The sequence below is a fragment of the Cydia strobilella genome, chromosome 25 (assembly GCF_947568885.1).
Source record: "Cydia strobilella chromosome 25, ilCydStro3.1, whole genome shotgun sequence".
In the NCBI taxonomy this organism is placed as follows: domain Eukaryota; kingdom Metazoa; phylum Arthropoda; class Insecta; order Lepidoptera; family Tortricidae; genus Cydia; species Cydia strobilella.
Window position 1 is genome coordinate 8338138 of NC_086065.1, and position 17781 is coordinate 8355918.

The 17781-nt window shown below is 38.9% G+C and overlaps 1 protein-coding gene across 1 annotated transcript; it reads right to left on the bottom strand.

The window, feature by feature from the left end:
- Positions 1-259: 259 nt before the first annotated feature.
- On the bottom strand, positions 260-17308 carry LOC134752814 (putative ammonium transporter 2). The gene is made up of 12 exons (XM_063688563.1): positions 17122-17308; positions 13512-13598; positions 11267-11465; positions 11010-11155; positions 9725-9888; positions 7337-7422; positions 6283-6365; positions 4891-5040; positions 4369-4446; positions 2503-2681; positions 1223-1342; positions 260-660 (listed from the first exon to the last, which is right to left on the bottom strand). The coding sequence occupies exons 1-12, from the start codon at positions 17288-17290 to the stop codon at positions 283-285; spliced, it is 1839 nt and encodes a 612-aa protein (XP_063544633.1). The 5' UTR covers positions 17291-17308; the 3' UTR covers positions 260-282.
- Between the last annotated feature and the right edge of the window lie 473 nt (positions 17309-17781).

Here is a 17781-nt window from a genome sequence, read left to right on the forward strand (position 1 = left end):
AATGAAAAAGCACGAGTGGAATAATACACTGAAAGAGCACGCATGTTTAATATCTAGGATTATGAGCCAAAAATCGGTGGAATAAAAACGTCGTTTTGAGCAAGTGTGTTGAAAATAATATTTACAGCCTCTTAACTCAGTCGGATAATATAATGAAAAAGCACGAGTGGAATAATACACTGAAAGAGCACGCATGTTTAATATCTAGGATTATGAGCCAAAAATCGGTGGAATAAAAACGTCGTTTTGAGCAAGTGTGTTGAAAATAATATTTACCTAATACTAATCTATCCAGGTCATATTAGCCCTCTTCACATCCTCATTATAATTATCTTCGTTGAACCTATGTCTAAACCTGTCTTCATTCGCGTTCATATCTCCTAAACTTTCCAACTCAGTTACTGATAGTTCTTTAAACTTCTTCCCTTTCAATTCTTCTGGAACTACCTTAGAGACTTTGCCTCTTTTAAAAGCAGCACCATTCAGCTCATCAGCCATGGAATCTATAGCTCTGTGAAGTTCATTTTCAGGATCACCGTTCCGTCGGTTTAGAAAACCCTCGTTTTTTATTTCGGACTTGGGTTGTTCATCTTCTTCAAAAGCCTTGTTTTTGAATACCTGCAGTCCGCTGATTCTGTTTTTCTTCTTTTGGAATTGAGCCTGTGAACAGAAAAAGAAGAATATGAATATTTATTTAAAAGAAAAAACCTTAATAACATTAGATATATTATCCTGTGGCCCCACACTAGGCTATGCCTGTCACGTGGTAGCCGGATTCGCAATATACAACCAAAGATTAAGTAAAAAACTAGGTGACATTAATAGATGTACATTGTAAGGATTGAGACAATTATCATTAACGGATCTATCGCTATTGAATTTCATTGTTATTTTACCATTTTTCCGACGTTTCAGCCAGTTTGACTACTAGCTGTGCTGTGGTCACGGAAGACTGACGTCCCAGCAAAATGTTAATGGAGATATTCGTAAACACACAGACTAAAGTCGTCGTCAATAGAACTTGCAAACAATGTAATCAAACCGTTTTACCTTCATTACTTCATAATCTCGCTTAGGTAAAATAGTTAGGTAAAATAATGAAATTTAATCGCGTTAGACCCGTTAATGACATTAATTATGTGTACAAAAATACTACAAATAAGTACAAGCTAGTGTTACTTGTATGTATCAGATTTTACTTTACTTGTTCGTCCCAACTGACCTCGTAGAGTTTGTCGACGACCAGACTGTGTCCGGTGTTGATGCCGATGCCGCCAACTTCTTCAATGCTGCTGGAGCGGTGGTAAGGCCGCAGGGCGGAGACGGCGCGAGACACCCCCACCTGGAATCAATCCTTTATTCAGGTCTAGCCTCGGGCCTAGCCCTAGCAATAAGATCGCGCCCATAATCGACAATGTTAAAGAACGTCGCCTACGATGGTACGGACATGTACTCCGCCGCCCTGAAGACCATGGTACGAGCTGCCCTGAGCATACCCACGACAGCGCGAGGCGCCAGAAGACGGCCCGCCACATGACGACGGTCCAGAAGGACCTGAAAGAGACGGTAGACAACACCGTAGCCCAAAACCGGGAACAGTGGAAAAGGCAGACAAGGAGAGCCCACCCCAGATAATGGGATAAGGCTTAGGACAAGAAGAAGAACATTCAAGTAGTTCTAGCAACAAGTATTGTCGAATCGTTAGTGAATATGACTGACATAACAATTTAAAGGATGACTCACGCTAGAACGGCCCGGGTTCGGGAAGGCAAACTACACTTCATTTTTTATGGCAAGTGACCGGTGATCACGTTAGGCTATCTACAGAAAACGATGTGTCGGATGCCTAGCTCGGCCCGGGCCCGGTCAGTCATAATACAATCGAACTAGGATAGAGGTCAAAATCTAGAACAGTCCTGAAATTTATGTGTGTTTGTCGCGGCCTGATCAGAATTGATCATTTCATGAAATCATCAATCAATGCGGCCAATCACATTATGAGAAGTCAAATCTAACGTAACCATATCATGAAATGGTCGTTCTATAATGGCATTTCATGATATTATCAAAATTAATGTTCTGGCCACGACATATAATGTTATGTAAGCGTTTTCATATCCGAGCGTTTCTTTTTTTTCAAATTTTTTTTATGAGACCTTTTTTCCACTTTTGTGTTATTTCTAGTCAGGATCACGAGCCCTTTTCATCCTTATAGGAGAAAAAAACGTGCCCCAAAATTTCCATACATTTTTCTTTCCAAACTTTCCTTTTTGTTACCGCCATATATAGGGAAAAGGTAACACAATAGAAAAAAACCTTGGGACATTTTTTTATCCCATTAGGATCGAAAGAGCTCGTGATTCTGAGTAGAAATAACATAAAAGTTGCAAAAAAGGTCACATAAAAAAACGCTCAGACCAGGCAGAAAAACGCCAGGAAGATGATGACTAACTTGCTCTGTTGCTCTGTGGTTAAAATAATTAAATTCTTGTAATCCCCCACCTGGCCGTGTCGGATCCTATGCTCCGTGAGGTCTGCACCTAGCAGCTCCTCATACGGGTCCATGCGGATGGGCAGCACGCAGTCGATGAGCCAGAGCAGTAGCATGGTCACTATGACCCCCCAGGCCATGAGGCAGACCCCCGTGAGGGCCTGGACGCCCAGCAGGTACCAGCCGCCGCCTAGAAAAACCAATCGTAGGTTATTTTGACCAAATTAGTGCCGAAATTAGGGTAGTCTCCGCTACCGCCACCGGCGCCCAAGCCGAGTCATCGGGCGCGGAGAGCTGTTGTCCGCGGTCGCCAACGCGAGCTCCTGACGATGTTCATGACGATGCTCGGTACGGAGCGAGAGTTTTAATATATTTAATATATATATTTATTATTATTATTATTCAAATTAGTTACACAGCATTACATAATAGGCCAAGCAATAAGAAGGTATAGAGGGAAATGCAAGGAACACAATTTTTAACTTCGTAGCTTTGTTTGGACTAGTTAGGAGATGAACATATCAAAAGTCCCCGGCCGTAACCCTGGTGCTGGGGGGGAGAGGGGGGTTTGAAGGTTCCATTTTTCGGTTTTTCGATTATATCTCGGAAACTATGCGTCTGAGCGACTTGGCCACTTATACAAAATGAAAAGAGATTTAATTCGTTACAAGTTTTATTCAGTCAAGTTTTTCGATATATTGTATAGTTTTTGAGATATCCGCTCTTGAAGGTTTATTTAGGGCTCTCATTTTTATCTTGATTATCTACATCAGTAAAGCTGCTAGGCCGGGTTTGGTAACGTTTTCGTATAAATCGGGGGTGCTAAATTCATTTATGGTATCAACAATACACCTTTCCGAAGTAAAACATATAAACTTTAAACAAATAACTTTTTTTAACTCCTCTTCACGCTTAAACCGCTGAACCGATTTAGTTGAAATTTGGTAAATAGGTGTTTTAAGTCCCGAGACAGGATATAATATAGTTTTTATCTCAAAAATCATACTTTGAAGGTGTGAAATTGGGTGTGAGGGGAATTCAGCTTCTTCGCCGAAGTTGAATTCCTGATTTAGGTTTGAAGTCATGTTTGGTATCATTATCAACTAAATCAAACATGTAGACCATCCCAAATATTATTTAAATAGGTTCAGCGGTTATTGATTCCCCATACAAATTTCCACCCCACATTTCACACCCTTAAAAGATGATTTTGGTTATAAAAACTATCCTATGTACTGTCCCGGGACTTAAACCATCTCTGTACCAAATTTCAACGAAATCGGTTCGGCGGTTTAAGCGTAAAGAGGAGTTTTATAAAAAAACATTTTTTTAAATATTGTTTTTACTTAGGAATGGTGTCAATTTTGATACCATAAATGAATTCAGCACCCCCAATTTATACGAAAACGATCCCAAACCCGGCCTAGCAGCTTCACCGATGTAGATAATCAAGATAAAAATGAGAGCCCTAAATAAACCTTGAAGAGCAGATATCTCAAAAACTATACAAGATATCGAAAAACTTGACTGAATAAAACTTGTAGCAAATTAAATCTCTTTTCATTTTGTATAAGTGGCAGAGTCGCTCAGACGCATAGTTTCCGAGATATAATCGAAAAACCGAAAAATGGAACCTTCAAACCCCCCTCTCCCCCCCAGCACCAGGGTTATGGCCGGGGACTTTTGATATGTTCATCTCCTAACTGGTCCAAACAAAGCTTCGGAGTTAAAAATTGTGTTCCTTGCATTTCCATCTATAACTTTTTTTGGGCATTTATTTCCTGGCCTATAATAAGGCACTGCGAACTACAAAGCCTGTCACAGCCATATATGTCTGAGTCTCACGAAAGTTTTGTTATTAAAATCTCCTGACCTACCTTTGAACAGCCCGGACCTCCCGTTCGTGGTATCCATTGGTATCGGGTTATCAGCAAAAAGGCCCACGGCCAACACCCCTGGAAAAAGATATTTAATTTAATTATAACCTGGAAAATAGAAGTGTCTTTGCAAAACAGTTCATCACCATTTTATGGTCTTCAACTGGAGTTCAATTTCATGCGAGGCTGAAGGCCGAGCTGCAGGAGAGCAGGGCCTGGAATTGAACCAATGGCCAAATACTAGCGAGGCCGAAAGCCGAGCTCCACATAGTGTTAGCCTGGAGTTTTCCTACGGGGCGCATTCAGGCGAGGCCAACGGCCGAGCTTCGATGGAGCTGAGTTTGGACAAGAACTAATAGCCAATTGGTTTAAAAAGCGAGGCCGAACGCCGAGTTCAGCTGTATGAGCAGGGCCGAAGGCCTGGTACGTTCGATAACGGCACAGTTTAGTGCAAAACCGCAACCAACCTATAACATTGCTATAACAACCATAATTCAAGTGTGTAATAAGTAGTTAATTTACCCCAAAGTCCGCAAGCACCATGGACACTAGAAGCTCCGACTGGATCATCAACTCGCAGTTTGTCAAATAGCGGCGTGGTCGCGCAGGCTATAGCGGCGCCGATTAGACCAATCAGGATGGACTCCCAGGCGCGGTAGAGGAAGCAACCCGCTTGAAAATAGGTTAAATCATAGCTAATAACTGATGTCCAGAGCCTGTCTTCTCTGGAGAAGAAGACAGGGTCTGGACAGGGACTCGTGAAGGAATATGGGAGAGGCCTATGCCAAGAGCAATCATACAAAAAGTCTGCGGAGAAAGGCTAGCAGTAAGCAGTAATAACTGATGGCTCTGTGAGCTGTATACCTCACCAACCTCCCATGTCTCAACCCCCTCGTCATCTGTGCGTTTCTCCTGAAATTTCCTGCCTCGCATAGCTACCTAAACTGTGGAATAAACTTTTGCGGTATTTCCGGACCGATACGACCTTCAAGAAGAGAACGCACTCCCATATTAAAGGCCGGCAACGCACTTACAACCCCTTCGGGTGTTGCGAGTGTCCATGGGCGATAGTAATCGCTTACGGCGATTCGTCTGCTCGTTTGCCTCCTATATAATTAAAAGTCTCCGTTTTTTTTAATTTTTTTCTAATACGTTAACAGCGTTAACGAAAGTCTCTGTTTCGGGTTTCGGTTTGGTCAGAATTGGATTTATATTGACCGGAATATGGACCGTGATTACCTTTTGTATTGTCAATATAAGTCATATCTCGGTCAATATAAGTCTAATGAAACTAACCGTGAATCATTCAAAACTGTTATTGCTCAAAATTGGTTACGTATCGGTATGAGTTTTGAATGATTCACGGTTACTTTCACTAGACTTATATTGACCGGGATATAGACCGTGATTACCTTTTGTATTATTTGTGAGCTCCCGATATTTACACAACATACAGAGCGCTGTCTACACAACTTTGACACCCACCCGCTATCTTCAGTCACCCGTGAACATGATGCATGTAACTGCGTCGAAATATCGGGAGCTCACAAATAATACAAAAGGTAATCACGGTCTATATCCCGGTCAATATAAGTCTAGTGGTTACGTATGTTCTGATGTTCTCTGCAGGTCGCATTTTTCAAGCGATTCGCGTGAAATTTTGTGAGCAAGTTTACTGATTCGTTTTTTGGACAAAGTGCACAACGGCGGAAATTAGCATAAATAACTTAAGCGCCCATAGCGATTTTCTACCATTGTGCTATTGGGCCATTGTGAGTTAGCTGTGATAATGACAACGAAATAAGTTTTTTTTTTATTTATAAATTTTTTAAGCTTATCGCGACGGGCCAGCTCACAGAGCCACTAGTTAGTAGGTACCTACATAGTTCTAGTAACTTCTAAAACAGCTCTTACCGGTGATGGAGACCAGGGAACCAAGGACACTGTTAATCAGCTCCATTACGTCTGCCTTCCCCTTGTTCTTGATCATAGTGAATCTGAAACACAGTTTCAGTCAGCTGGAAGACATCCCTTTTAGGGATAAGTACGCCTGGACTTTTTCGTGAATCTGAGCAGTAGCTAGTGCAAACTGAAATCACTAGAATTTCATTCATGGAGTCTAGAGGCGTCTATGCTATACACTGAAAAAAATAATTAGCAAAACTCATTGAGTAATTAAACAAAATATCTGAACTTAATAAATATTGATAAGGTAATATTTTTTATCAATATCCTGAAATCTATTTTGTTACAAAACTTACAAACCGACCTGTTGGCAGTAACAATATTTATTTGTGCAACAAGAGAGGAATATTGGTTTTTCTTGCGAGTGTTGATTTTGAGTCCCGAGAAAGCGAAAAATTCTATAATTGAATCACGAGCGAAGCGAGTGATTCTAAGTTAGAATCATGAGCGTAGCGAGGGACTCAAAAACACGACATGTAAAATAACTTTTCTCTCGTGTGACACATATAATTTTTCACCTCAGTAGTGAGAACATATTAAAGGTTAAAATGTATTTCGAATTACACAGAAAAATACAGAAAAAAAAGTGGCAGTTCATAGCCACTAGCCACTTCAATGAATGTTTTAGCCTTTACTAAATTAAAAAGCTACTTTGTTTTACTCCCTGGAGTGAGGAAAGTCGCACTTTCGTCACTCCCTGAAGTGAGGAAAGTAGGCTTGTTCGAGCTGCTGAGGTGAAAAATGTTTTGTTATAACAGAACATTTCTTTCAGTGTATTTGGGCGTAATTTAAGGAAAAGGATCCAAATAGAATTTAAACTATGTGTCAAAAATACGTCAGTCATTTTAATTACAAATTTCAGAGAATGGATCCTTTTCGCTTAACTGTCCATTTTAAATATTTATAGTAGTTTAATTAGGTATTTAAATTGGCATATTATACGGACTATATTTGATGCAAATATGTAAATAACTGATATCTTTTACATGTGATCTACACTTACAGTAGCCCAAAGCAGCCACCTCCGAATGATCCCATCATTGTCATGACAGCCGCGCGCGCAGCGTACTGCCATTTTGCGCCGCTCACCTGAAAATTATAGCAATAATAGGTATAGTTTTATCACCCGAAGGAGGGAGGGTGGGGCAGGATTATCTGCGTTCTCGAGGAAACGTAAGTAGCGAGTTGGCTATATGTTTAGTCCAGTGACACCTCTACACTCAGCCCTCACACCGGTGTTGCCCTTTAGCCATCCCAGATGTCGCTTTTTGTGGAAGCCCATCTTGTGGGGGCGACTCACCATCAGTCGGAAATAAAATTGCATACCGTTTTATTAGGTTTTTCATCGCATAGCCCAGATCCTTTTCCTTAATCCATCGCGTTCACTCAATAGCCTAGTTCATGTTACGGGCAAAGAGCAGCATCCGCTCGGTGTACCCCTTACATCTCATTAAGGGGCCTGGCGGACAAATCCGTCAATGTGTGGCGAAAAATAGACACAGATGGGCAACGGACGGGCATCCAGCGGATTTCTCGCCACACATTGACGGATGTGTCCGCCAGACACATCTTTCAGGCAGATCCGACGGGCAAATCCGTGCGTGTATGGCCTGCTACTGACTATCAGTCCGCCGGACGATATCGGCCTGTCAGTTAGAACAAAAATATGACAGTTCCGAACAACTGACAGTGACAGGCCGATATCGTCCGGCGGACTGATAGTCACTAATCAATGGGCCCCTTTAAAGTCTATGGGTTGACTTGGGCCCCCAAATGTCCGGAACACCATTGTTCCGTGATGGGAAAGAAATGTGTTAATAACAAGTAGGTATAGTTTCCGCTAAATAGTTTAAGGGTTTAAAGGCTACCTTATGTCTTTACGCCCCTAATAGGTATATAATATGAACTTCCTGAAATAGGTGCATAATTTATTAATTAAATACGTATAAGTCTCAGAAAAACACATTCGCGTGCAACAAAACTGTCATTTAAATCAAAATGGCCACCATTTACTGCAAATGGCCGCCAATCTACATTAGTAAATAGTATAATTTAGCTAATTGACTTTGTATCTATTATTCAATGTCCTTGACTTTGAAATGTGAGGTAAGATGTATTACGGTTGTTACATAAATTGAAAACATGTTTAAATAAATGAGGTTTTATTTGTTTGAGAGATCGTGAAGAAAATTACGTAACTGACTTTGCAAAGTTTATATTCCTAGCGATAAAATTTTTAGTAGCTCTGACTAAATTACTGATAAAACTTTGTTTTAGTAGCTCTGACATTGTATAATTAGTATCTCCTGATCTTGACAAAATTTTATTTGATCTCCGCCATGTTGCAGATTTTCAGTGGTAGATATGTAGGTACAAGTTTATTTTACCATAGAGTAACTTATACTAGAGCGGTACTGTCATAGTAAATTTTGTAACCCCAGTAAATTCACTGCCATCTGTCGACACACTTTAAAACTAAAAATGAAGATTTATAAAAATACGATAGAATGTATTTAAATATAGATAAATGATTTTTTTTTATTTGCATTAATTATTTTTATGATTTTGACACATGTTCTTTCACTGATATGCGTTAAAATTGTAAAATAACAAACGAAACCGTCAACGCCATCTATACGACTGTAGGCCAAAACTAGTAGCGCCCTCTAAACGAGAATAAAATTTTCTTGATTTTCGAGGCACGTTTTTTCCTTAGACTGTATCTATCTATTACGGAGTTATATCTATCTTTGATTTTACTGACAAGGAGAATATTTTGAAAACGGTGCGTAGCCAACATGCCAATCGTTTACGCTCCGTAGCGAACGAAACGCAACTGTCACTGTCGCACTTATATGGAAGAGTGATAGAGAGAGACAAAGCTTTTCGTCGTCACGTTGGCTAGGCACCCTGACCATGACGTTGAATTGAAATTAGTCACCGATGTAAACAACAAGAAAAGATTTCGCAATTAAAAACGATTTTACCACAAATACATCAAAAAGATTATCTAAATCTCTATAACCTGTCATTTATTTTTTGACCATGTTAACTTAGCAATATTTAGTTATTTGTGCAACAAGGGAGGAAAGTTGGTTTTTTCTTGCGAGTGTTTATTTTGAGTCCCGAGAAAGCGGAAGATTCTAAGTTAAATGTAAATGTTAGATGTAAAATGACTTTGCTCTCGTGTTGCACATATAATTTTTCACCTCAGTAGTGAGAACATATTAAAGGTTAAAATGTATTTCAAATTACACAGAATAACACAAAGAAAAAAAATACGAATTTGTAATAGAAGTATGAAGTGGCAGTTCATGGCCTTCACTAAATAATTAAACAGCTACTTTGTTTCACTCTCTGGAGTGAGAAAATATATGAGTTTGAAACTTACCCCATATGTACTCCCGGAATTGAAAGCGAGCCACCCCCACCACAGCACAAAGGTGCCCATCACTGCGTTGACGGGGTTGCCGAGCGGCAGCGGAGCGGTGCCCTTCGCATATCGGCCCAGTCGGGGGCCTAGCATAAGCGCTGAGGCGAAGGCCGATGAACCACCTGGACAAAATACAAAGGAGTCACACAAAATCACCGCTAAAAAGCCGCTTCCATACAATCGAAGTAACGCTCATTTAACCTTTTGGACGCCAAAGACGGATATATCAGCACCGCAGGTCCAACGCCAAAGCACAGGGCGGACACGCTATACATCAAAAATCACTTGCGTTTCTATGTGTGAACGGCACGTCTGTACACGCGTCATGCGTCATAGTGTGAGTAAGTTGCTTAAAAATTGTACTGAGCGGCCGGCAAACGGCCGTCAATCTGCTGTCGCGGGGCGAGGTCATTCGAGTCGGGGCGGGGCGGTGCGTGGCCGTTCTGATGTATGATAATACTATTACTTATTCTGTGGCCAAAGACCGATTAATCCGTCACAGACCACAGAGCAACATAGACCTACGTGCATTCGCATAAAGTTCAATTTTAGTTTTGATACAAGAACGACGCGTCTTTTAATTACATGAAACTTGACATAAACATCTAGGTACATATACATACATAGTTATACCGAGGTAAGTCTGCAATGATTTAGATAGCACATGCAGTGCAAGTGTTATTTAAATACGTCATAATTTCATAGAACTATCAAAATCGTTGCAGACTTATCTCAGTCTGACTCTATCTTTTTTTTTTATTCAAAAAAGTATGGTACTTACATTAATCTACATTTTACACTTATATTTAGGTTCGCAAACTTACGTTTAACGGCGATCTATGTCTGGTACTAAGTATAGTTTTTGTTGCTAAAATTGTAACCATATACTTACAGTACCATTAAGATGCACAGGTCCTTAACCAGTGAAGTCTACGGCTCCGAGCCAGCTATATCCATGACCCCTAGTCGAATCAGGAACCCATGGGAACCCCTAACCCAGCCCGCTGTATACTATCCATTATTTACCAATAAAGATGCACAGGCCTAGAGCCAGCAGCCACGGCGCCTAGTCGACTCAGGAGCCCATGGGAACCCCACACCCAGCCTGTTAATAAACAATCCATTTGTGACCAATAAGATGCACAAGGCCGGAGCCAGCGATGTCCACGGCGCCTAGTCGACTCAGGAACCCATGGGAACTCCATACCCAGCCTCCTATATATACACACTATCCATTGGTTACCAATAAGATGAACAGGGCCGGATCCAGCGATGTCCACAGCCCCTAGTCGACTCAGGAACCCATGGGAACCCCACACCCAACCCGCTGGCACGCAATATACTATTGTATTCAAGAATGAAAAGAGGCAGTAGGCTTTGAAATTGCATCTGAAATAAAAGAAAAATAATGAGTACTTATACATTTCTTCTAGAAGAGATCGCTTAATAGCTATAAGACTGCCACATTGTAATATTTTTATGAAACTACAATTTTCGTACCTTTCAGCCATTGCTCCGCTGACAATAGTAGTAGCCGTAGTAGCGAAGGACAGTTGAAAGAGGAAGGAGGCAAAAACGGGTCCCATGAGCGAGTCGCCCACCGGTGGGTCAATCAGGAAATCACCCACGCCGATCACGGGGTTCGTGTACGGACCCTGCCCGAATGACATACCGTAGCCGAAGATCCAGTAGGTTAGGCCTGGGGGCAAAAATGGTGCATTTTCTATTAAAAGGGACCTTATTGTCGATGGCGCTTACGCCGCACAGCGTCACGCGGCATTGTATTTATTTCGGAGCATCGTTTATAATGGCGTAAGCGCCATCGACAATAAGGTCCCTTTTTATAGAAAATACCACAAATATGGGGTTAATGAGGGCTACCGCGTTTAATTTCGCCGCTAGGGGCGCTAGTGTGGGTGGAGGTCTTTCAAAATGTCAGATGCATAGAAGTTTTGGGGGTTTCAAGCTTTTTTATTGGGAATTTTCACTCGTTTTTCATAATTATGGTAAATCTCTGTTCATCTTTGATTAATCATGGTAAACAATAGATGTAGCTCAATAAATGTTAGTGGTTTAAAAAAATGCCTACAAAATATTTGCAATATTAAACAGGTTAAAAAAATGGCACATTTAGACGTTAAAATACCTTTGTGTATATTAGAACGTATTGATTTTATAAAAATAAGGACAGAAGAATTTTGAGATCTGTTTTTCTGGACCTTCATCTACAGTGGCGCCAACTGGTGAGCACAAAAACGGTAGCCCGCATTTAAGATAAAAATGTGACGTTCCACGAAGAACGGTACCTTACGGCGGTCGGCGCTTACGTTGCGTTTCCGCATTAGAAATTGAGTCGCCGCTCATAACGGCGTAAGCGCCGACCGCCATAAGGTACCTTTCGTCGTGGAATGTCACAATTTTTTTTTTTTTATGAAATAGGAGGCAAACGAGCAGACGGATCACCTGATGGTAAGCGATTACCGCCGCCCATGGACACCCGCAACACCAGAGATGTTCCTAAAAATGGGCGTTTTTTCGGTGTCACATGAATCCGCTGGCAAAAAGCCGCTCCCATACAATTGAAGTAACGCTCTTATTTTAAAACAACATGCTTAAATTACATGTATTTTGCTTAGAAATACAATGAAAATTTTAACTATACAAAATAATTCTGCCCGCAATGTAATACAGCCTTAGCAGCATTTATACGTCATTATGACGTCAGCGACGTCATTATGGCGCCATAATTACGTCATTATGACGTCGCTGACGTCACTTTGCTGCCTGGGAGGATACAGGAGCATTCCATGTAACGCGAATTTTCTGAAGATTTGTAGATATGGGAGTTTCTGTTTCTGTGACAAATGTTCAGAAATATGCACATAAAAATAACCGTCGGCTTAAAACGTCGATTAAAAAGTTGTAATACATGAAATAAAATGTGTTTGTACGAGCAAAGATAGATATAACTCCGTAATAGATGGATACAGTCAAAAACCGTGCCTCGAAAATCACGAAAAATTTACTCTCGATCAGATGGCGCCACTACCTTTGGACTACTCTCGTATTGAGGGCGTTGACGGTTTCGTTTGTTATTTAACAATTTTAAAGCATATCAGTGAGAGAACATGGGTCAAAATCATAAAAATAATTAATGCACATAAAAAAATCATTTATCCATATTTAAATACATTTTAACGTATTTTTATAAATCTTCATTTTTAGTTTTAAAGAATGTCGATAGATGGCAGTGAATTTACAGTGGTTACAAAATTTACTATGACAGTACCGCTCTCTATCTTATTATATCCTCTTTGATACAACACAAGTTACGGGATAACGGGATACGAGCTTTTTGAATTAACTGTCAACGCTTGTTGGCAGTTACTATTATAAAGCTCGTATCTCGTAATGTCATGTGTCATGTCATCTTATGTCTCTGTGTGCAGTACATTGCTGCTCGGTAAATTAAAAAAGCCGGCCAAGTGCGAGTCGGACTCGTGCACTTACATACTTTTTAGTATTTGTTGTTATAGCGGCAACAGAAATACATCATCTGTGAAAATTTCAACTGTCTAGCTATCACGGTTCATGAGATACAGCCTGGTGACAGACAGACAGACGGACAAAGGAGTCTTAGTAATAGGGTCCCGTTTTTACCCTTTATAGGTACGGAACCCTAAAAATAATAATTACGAGGTCATAGTTAAGTGTAACTAAAAAAATATTCTAATCTAGGACTTACCACCAAGAGAAATGTCTGCCAAATTCTTCATCATAATGTTGGCTTCATTTTTAATGGACACACAACCAGACTCCAGCATGCCGAAACCTGAATATTATTCAATAGAATTAATAAAAGAAATAAATTAAGTTCTGATTTAAACTTTCACGATTTTTACTCATTATTATTCACAACGACGGGACTTAATGTGGGACGGGACGGGGGTGAATTTAAAACTTATTTTACGCGATTAAGTCCCGTCGTTGTGAATAATAATAAATTAAGTTATTTTAATTTCGAAAATAATAGGCTAGTCTGAATTTAAACTGTCTTGAGTTGTTACTTAGAGCATTTTCACATTAATAATATAATGTTTATTCTTTATTTTAGACCAGGTCCATATACATTTTAATTATAACATTAATATTAAATTATATAATAAATAACATGTCAGTATGAAATAAATTTTTCCCCTCACTAGCTTGGAAAGCCGTCTTTTATCCTTTAAAACGAGCGGGGAAAAACGCATTTTATCCACTAGTGGGGAAAGTAATTTGATCTTGGATGGAGCGTGTTTAAGTAGCTTGACAGATAACAAAACGTAAAACGCTCATAATAATGGTTCGTTCGATATTCATTATCATAAATAAATGGTTTGAGAATTTAATAAAAAATACCAAATTTAGCTTTATTTAATGATTTTAAGTCATAAACCTTAAATTCCATAAGAAACATTTGTTTTTTAAAATGATTTTGAATGTAATTCTGAACGCACAAGTTGAGTCTATGCGATTTCAAAACGCATTGTCAAAAATGTCAACATTGTCAACAAAAAAATTCTTACCGACTCCGACACGTAAAAATAAACAACTTCCAGAGTTTTCTGTTATAATATCGTATTATCGTTAAAAAAATGAGTGATTCCAGTGATGAAGATGATCTAACGCCTGTGGATGTTGCACTTTCCTCGCTATAGTGAGGGGAAAAGTTTTGTGTTACACACGGGTGCAAGTGTATTTTACTTCTCGTGTGTTAAAACACTCGCTACGCTCAGGATTCTATTTTAGAACTACTAGCTTCGCTCGTGGTTCAACTATAGAATCCTTTCGCTTACTCGTGTTTCAATTCCACACTCGCGGGTAAAATACAACTTTGCACCCTTGTATAACAAATAACTATTTCACATCACCTATTCGAAAAAGGGTTTGTTCTTCCCCGCTAGGAGGGATCAAAGTGGCACTTTTCTTCCCTGCTAGGGGGGATCGAAGTGGCAATTTTCTGTTCTAGGACACGATTTTTTTTCCTTTTTTTTGCATACAAATTTTTAGGTAATTAATATTTCCTCATAGGTGATGTGAAAAACAGTATGTGTCACATTGTAGCAAAATTATTTCTACCTTGGGCGTTATCACTTGAATCCCTCACTACGCATAAGATTCTATTTTAGAATCCCTCGCTATGCTCAGGATTCAGTTCCAGAATCTTTCGCTTCGTTCAGGATTAAATGTACGCCCTCGCCGTAAATATGTAATTTTGCTCCCTTTGTGACACAATCTACCAATTAGCCTTACTACACACACACATTTAAAAAAAATCATTTGAGATAAAAATAAATATAAAAAGGCGCCTTTTATTTTGTTGTGGTCGTATCTGAGATACGATATCGGATCGATCAATAAACTATACAATATACTGCCAATATAGATACTGTATGTAGAAATAGAAGGCTGTTTATTTTCTGTGTGTATACTGTGTGTGTGTGTGTGTGTGTGTGCGTGTGCGTGTGTGCGCGTGTGCGTGCGTGCGTGCGTGCGTGTGTGTGTGTGTGTGTGTGTGTGTGTGTGTGTGTGTGTGTGTGTTAGGCAGCCATGTAGAGTTAGACCAAGATAAGTCTGCAACGATTTTGATAGTGTAAGTGTTATTTATAAGTCATAATTTGAACTGCGTGTGCTATCAAAATCGTTGCAGACTTATCTTGTGGTCTAACTCTTAACTTGCTGGATTTTCAGACTTGGCATGTGTATAATTTTGACTAAGCGTGTGTAACAATTAATTAATTATCTTAGTTTCGTATTTGTATTGCAGAACCTCTGTATATTTCATTAGGTACCGTAAAATGGGGTGAGTAGGAGCAAACTATAGCTCCATTTTAAATTGGATTACATTATTTTTGTAGCAGTAGCCTTAAAATCCCATCATATCCCCCTTTCATCCCTTCTCTCCCCATTCATAACCCAACTCTCCCCGCGAACCCTACTCACCCCATTTTACGGTATGTAAATAAATCTATCTTAGACACTACAGTTTACGTTTAAAAGTTATTGGTTACAATCGAATTGTTCTACATAGAGAGCTATATGGGGCATTTTCTATGAAAAGGGACCTTATTGTCGATGGCGCTTACGCGGCACAGCGTCGCGCGTCATTGTATTTATATCGGAGCATCGTTAATAATGGCGTAAGCGCCATCGACAATAAGGTCCCTTTTTATAGAAAATACCACATCGCTTTTTTATAAGCTGCTTGAGAATGAGATACTTTGACGCGAAGTCTGATCAGCTTGAAGCTTTGCTTGAAGCTGACTGTAGGGCCAGGATTACACTTGTAAGTTTTACTTACGTAAGTAGGGACACAGCTATACTACAGAATGAGATATGAATATCGTTATCTCATTCTAGCAAATAGCTTTGTCTCTACTTAATAATAATAATAATAGCCTTTATTTCAGACAAGTGTTTTGTAAGTACAATTTGTTAACATATATGTATATATATATATCTAATTTCCATCTGTATGCCTTTTGTAGGCAAAGGCCTCCCCTCACTCTTTTCATTTATCCCTATCTTTTGTTATTGTAGTCCAGCAACCTCCTGCTGCGCTCTTAATCTTAATTAATCTTAATCCCGCCAGTAACTTACAAATAAGTAATAAGAGCCCCTATAATATGTCAATAAGAATTTTCAATAGTCTCCCAAAGGAAATAGCGGGAGAGCAAAAATATGATAAATTTGTTAACTGCTTGAAAAATTATTTAACGAGTAATTGTTTTTATTCTATACAAGAATATTTTGATTGTAATAAATACCATAAATAGACATATAAGTAATACATAGCTTAGGTAGGTATTACTTTTGTGTAATGTTATCTCTGTGTTTAATTTACATATGTATTAGTTTAGAGTAGATAGATAAAATTGCAATACCCTTACAGGGTGTCATGTTGTGATACATTATCGATTAAGAACATCTGTAATTTTACCAATGTGAAAGCAATAAATATATATATTATATCCCATCTTCTTCTTGGCCTGCCATGCTTCCTCTTTTTGTCTCTAGTAAACCAGTACATTAATGCCTTAGACCACTTTTATCTACCTCTAATTGTGTGACCTGCCCATTTCCATTTTAACTTCTTAATTGTTGTAGTAATATCTTTTGTTTTAGTACATTTCTTTATATCTATATTTCTAACTTTATCAGATAGTCGCTTTCCCATCATACTTCATAAATCATAGCGTTTTAAGAAATTTCTAGCTTTTTGTAGTGGTAGTTTGTCTCTACTTACGTAAGTAAAACTTACAAGTGTAATCCTGGCCTAGAATAAGTATTAAGTATATTCTGTATGTACATACCAGTCTGCATAGTGAATATGATGAACGACGATGTCAATATCCAGTTTGTATCTTCCAGATCAATCTCGAAGTTCCCTTGAAGATTGACGGAACTGTTCCTGAGCAGGTCTGGGGACCGGAGACCTATCCTCGGCTCCGTCAGGTTCCAGTCCGTTCTGTTCTCATCCATCTTGGAGTTAAGAAATTTAATTCGGAACTTTAAGAAGACGAAGAAACAGTTTATTCAGATAAAACCCTGTTAAGAGTTCATGCTGTTTTTGATGAAATTGGAATCTAACACGATATTTTTGTTTAAATGTCTTTTCAGTAGGTATTTTCTTCTATTTAGCTGGAAACTCGCAATATAACTTCTGTGAATAATGATTTAATTTAAGCACTGTTTAGTTGTTTTGAAGTAATAGCATTTTTTGATTCAATTAAGTGCTTCATGATTTCCGTCAATAAAGTTTTGTACGAAACACTAAAGGGAAATAAGATTAATTTTAAATCAATCTATTTTAAAACTTCTTCTTTACATATTTTAAAACCATAACACACCCGCTTTAAACTAAACAAACTTTTTTTTTTCTTACAAACAAAATTACACAAAATCAAAATTTAAACAATTCGAAGAAACAAAATAAACCTTTTTATTTCACTTTTTACAGATAAATATTTGCA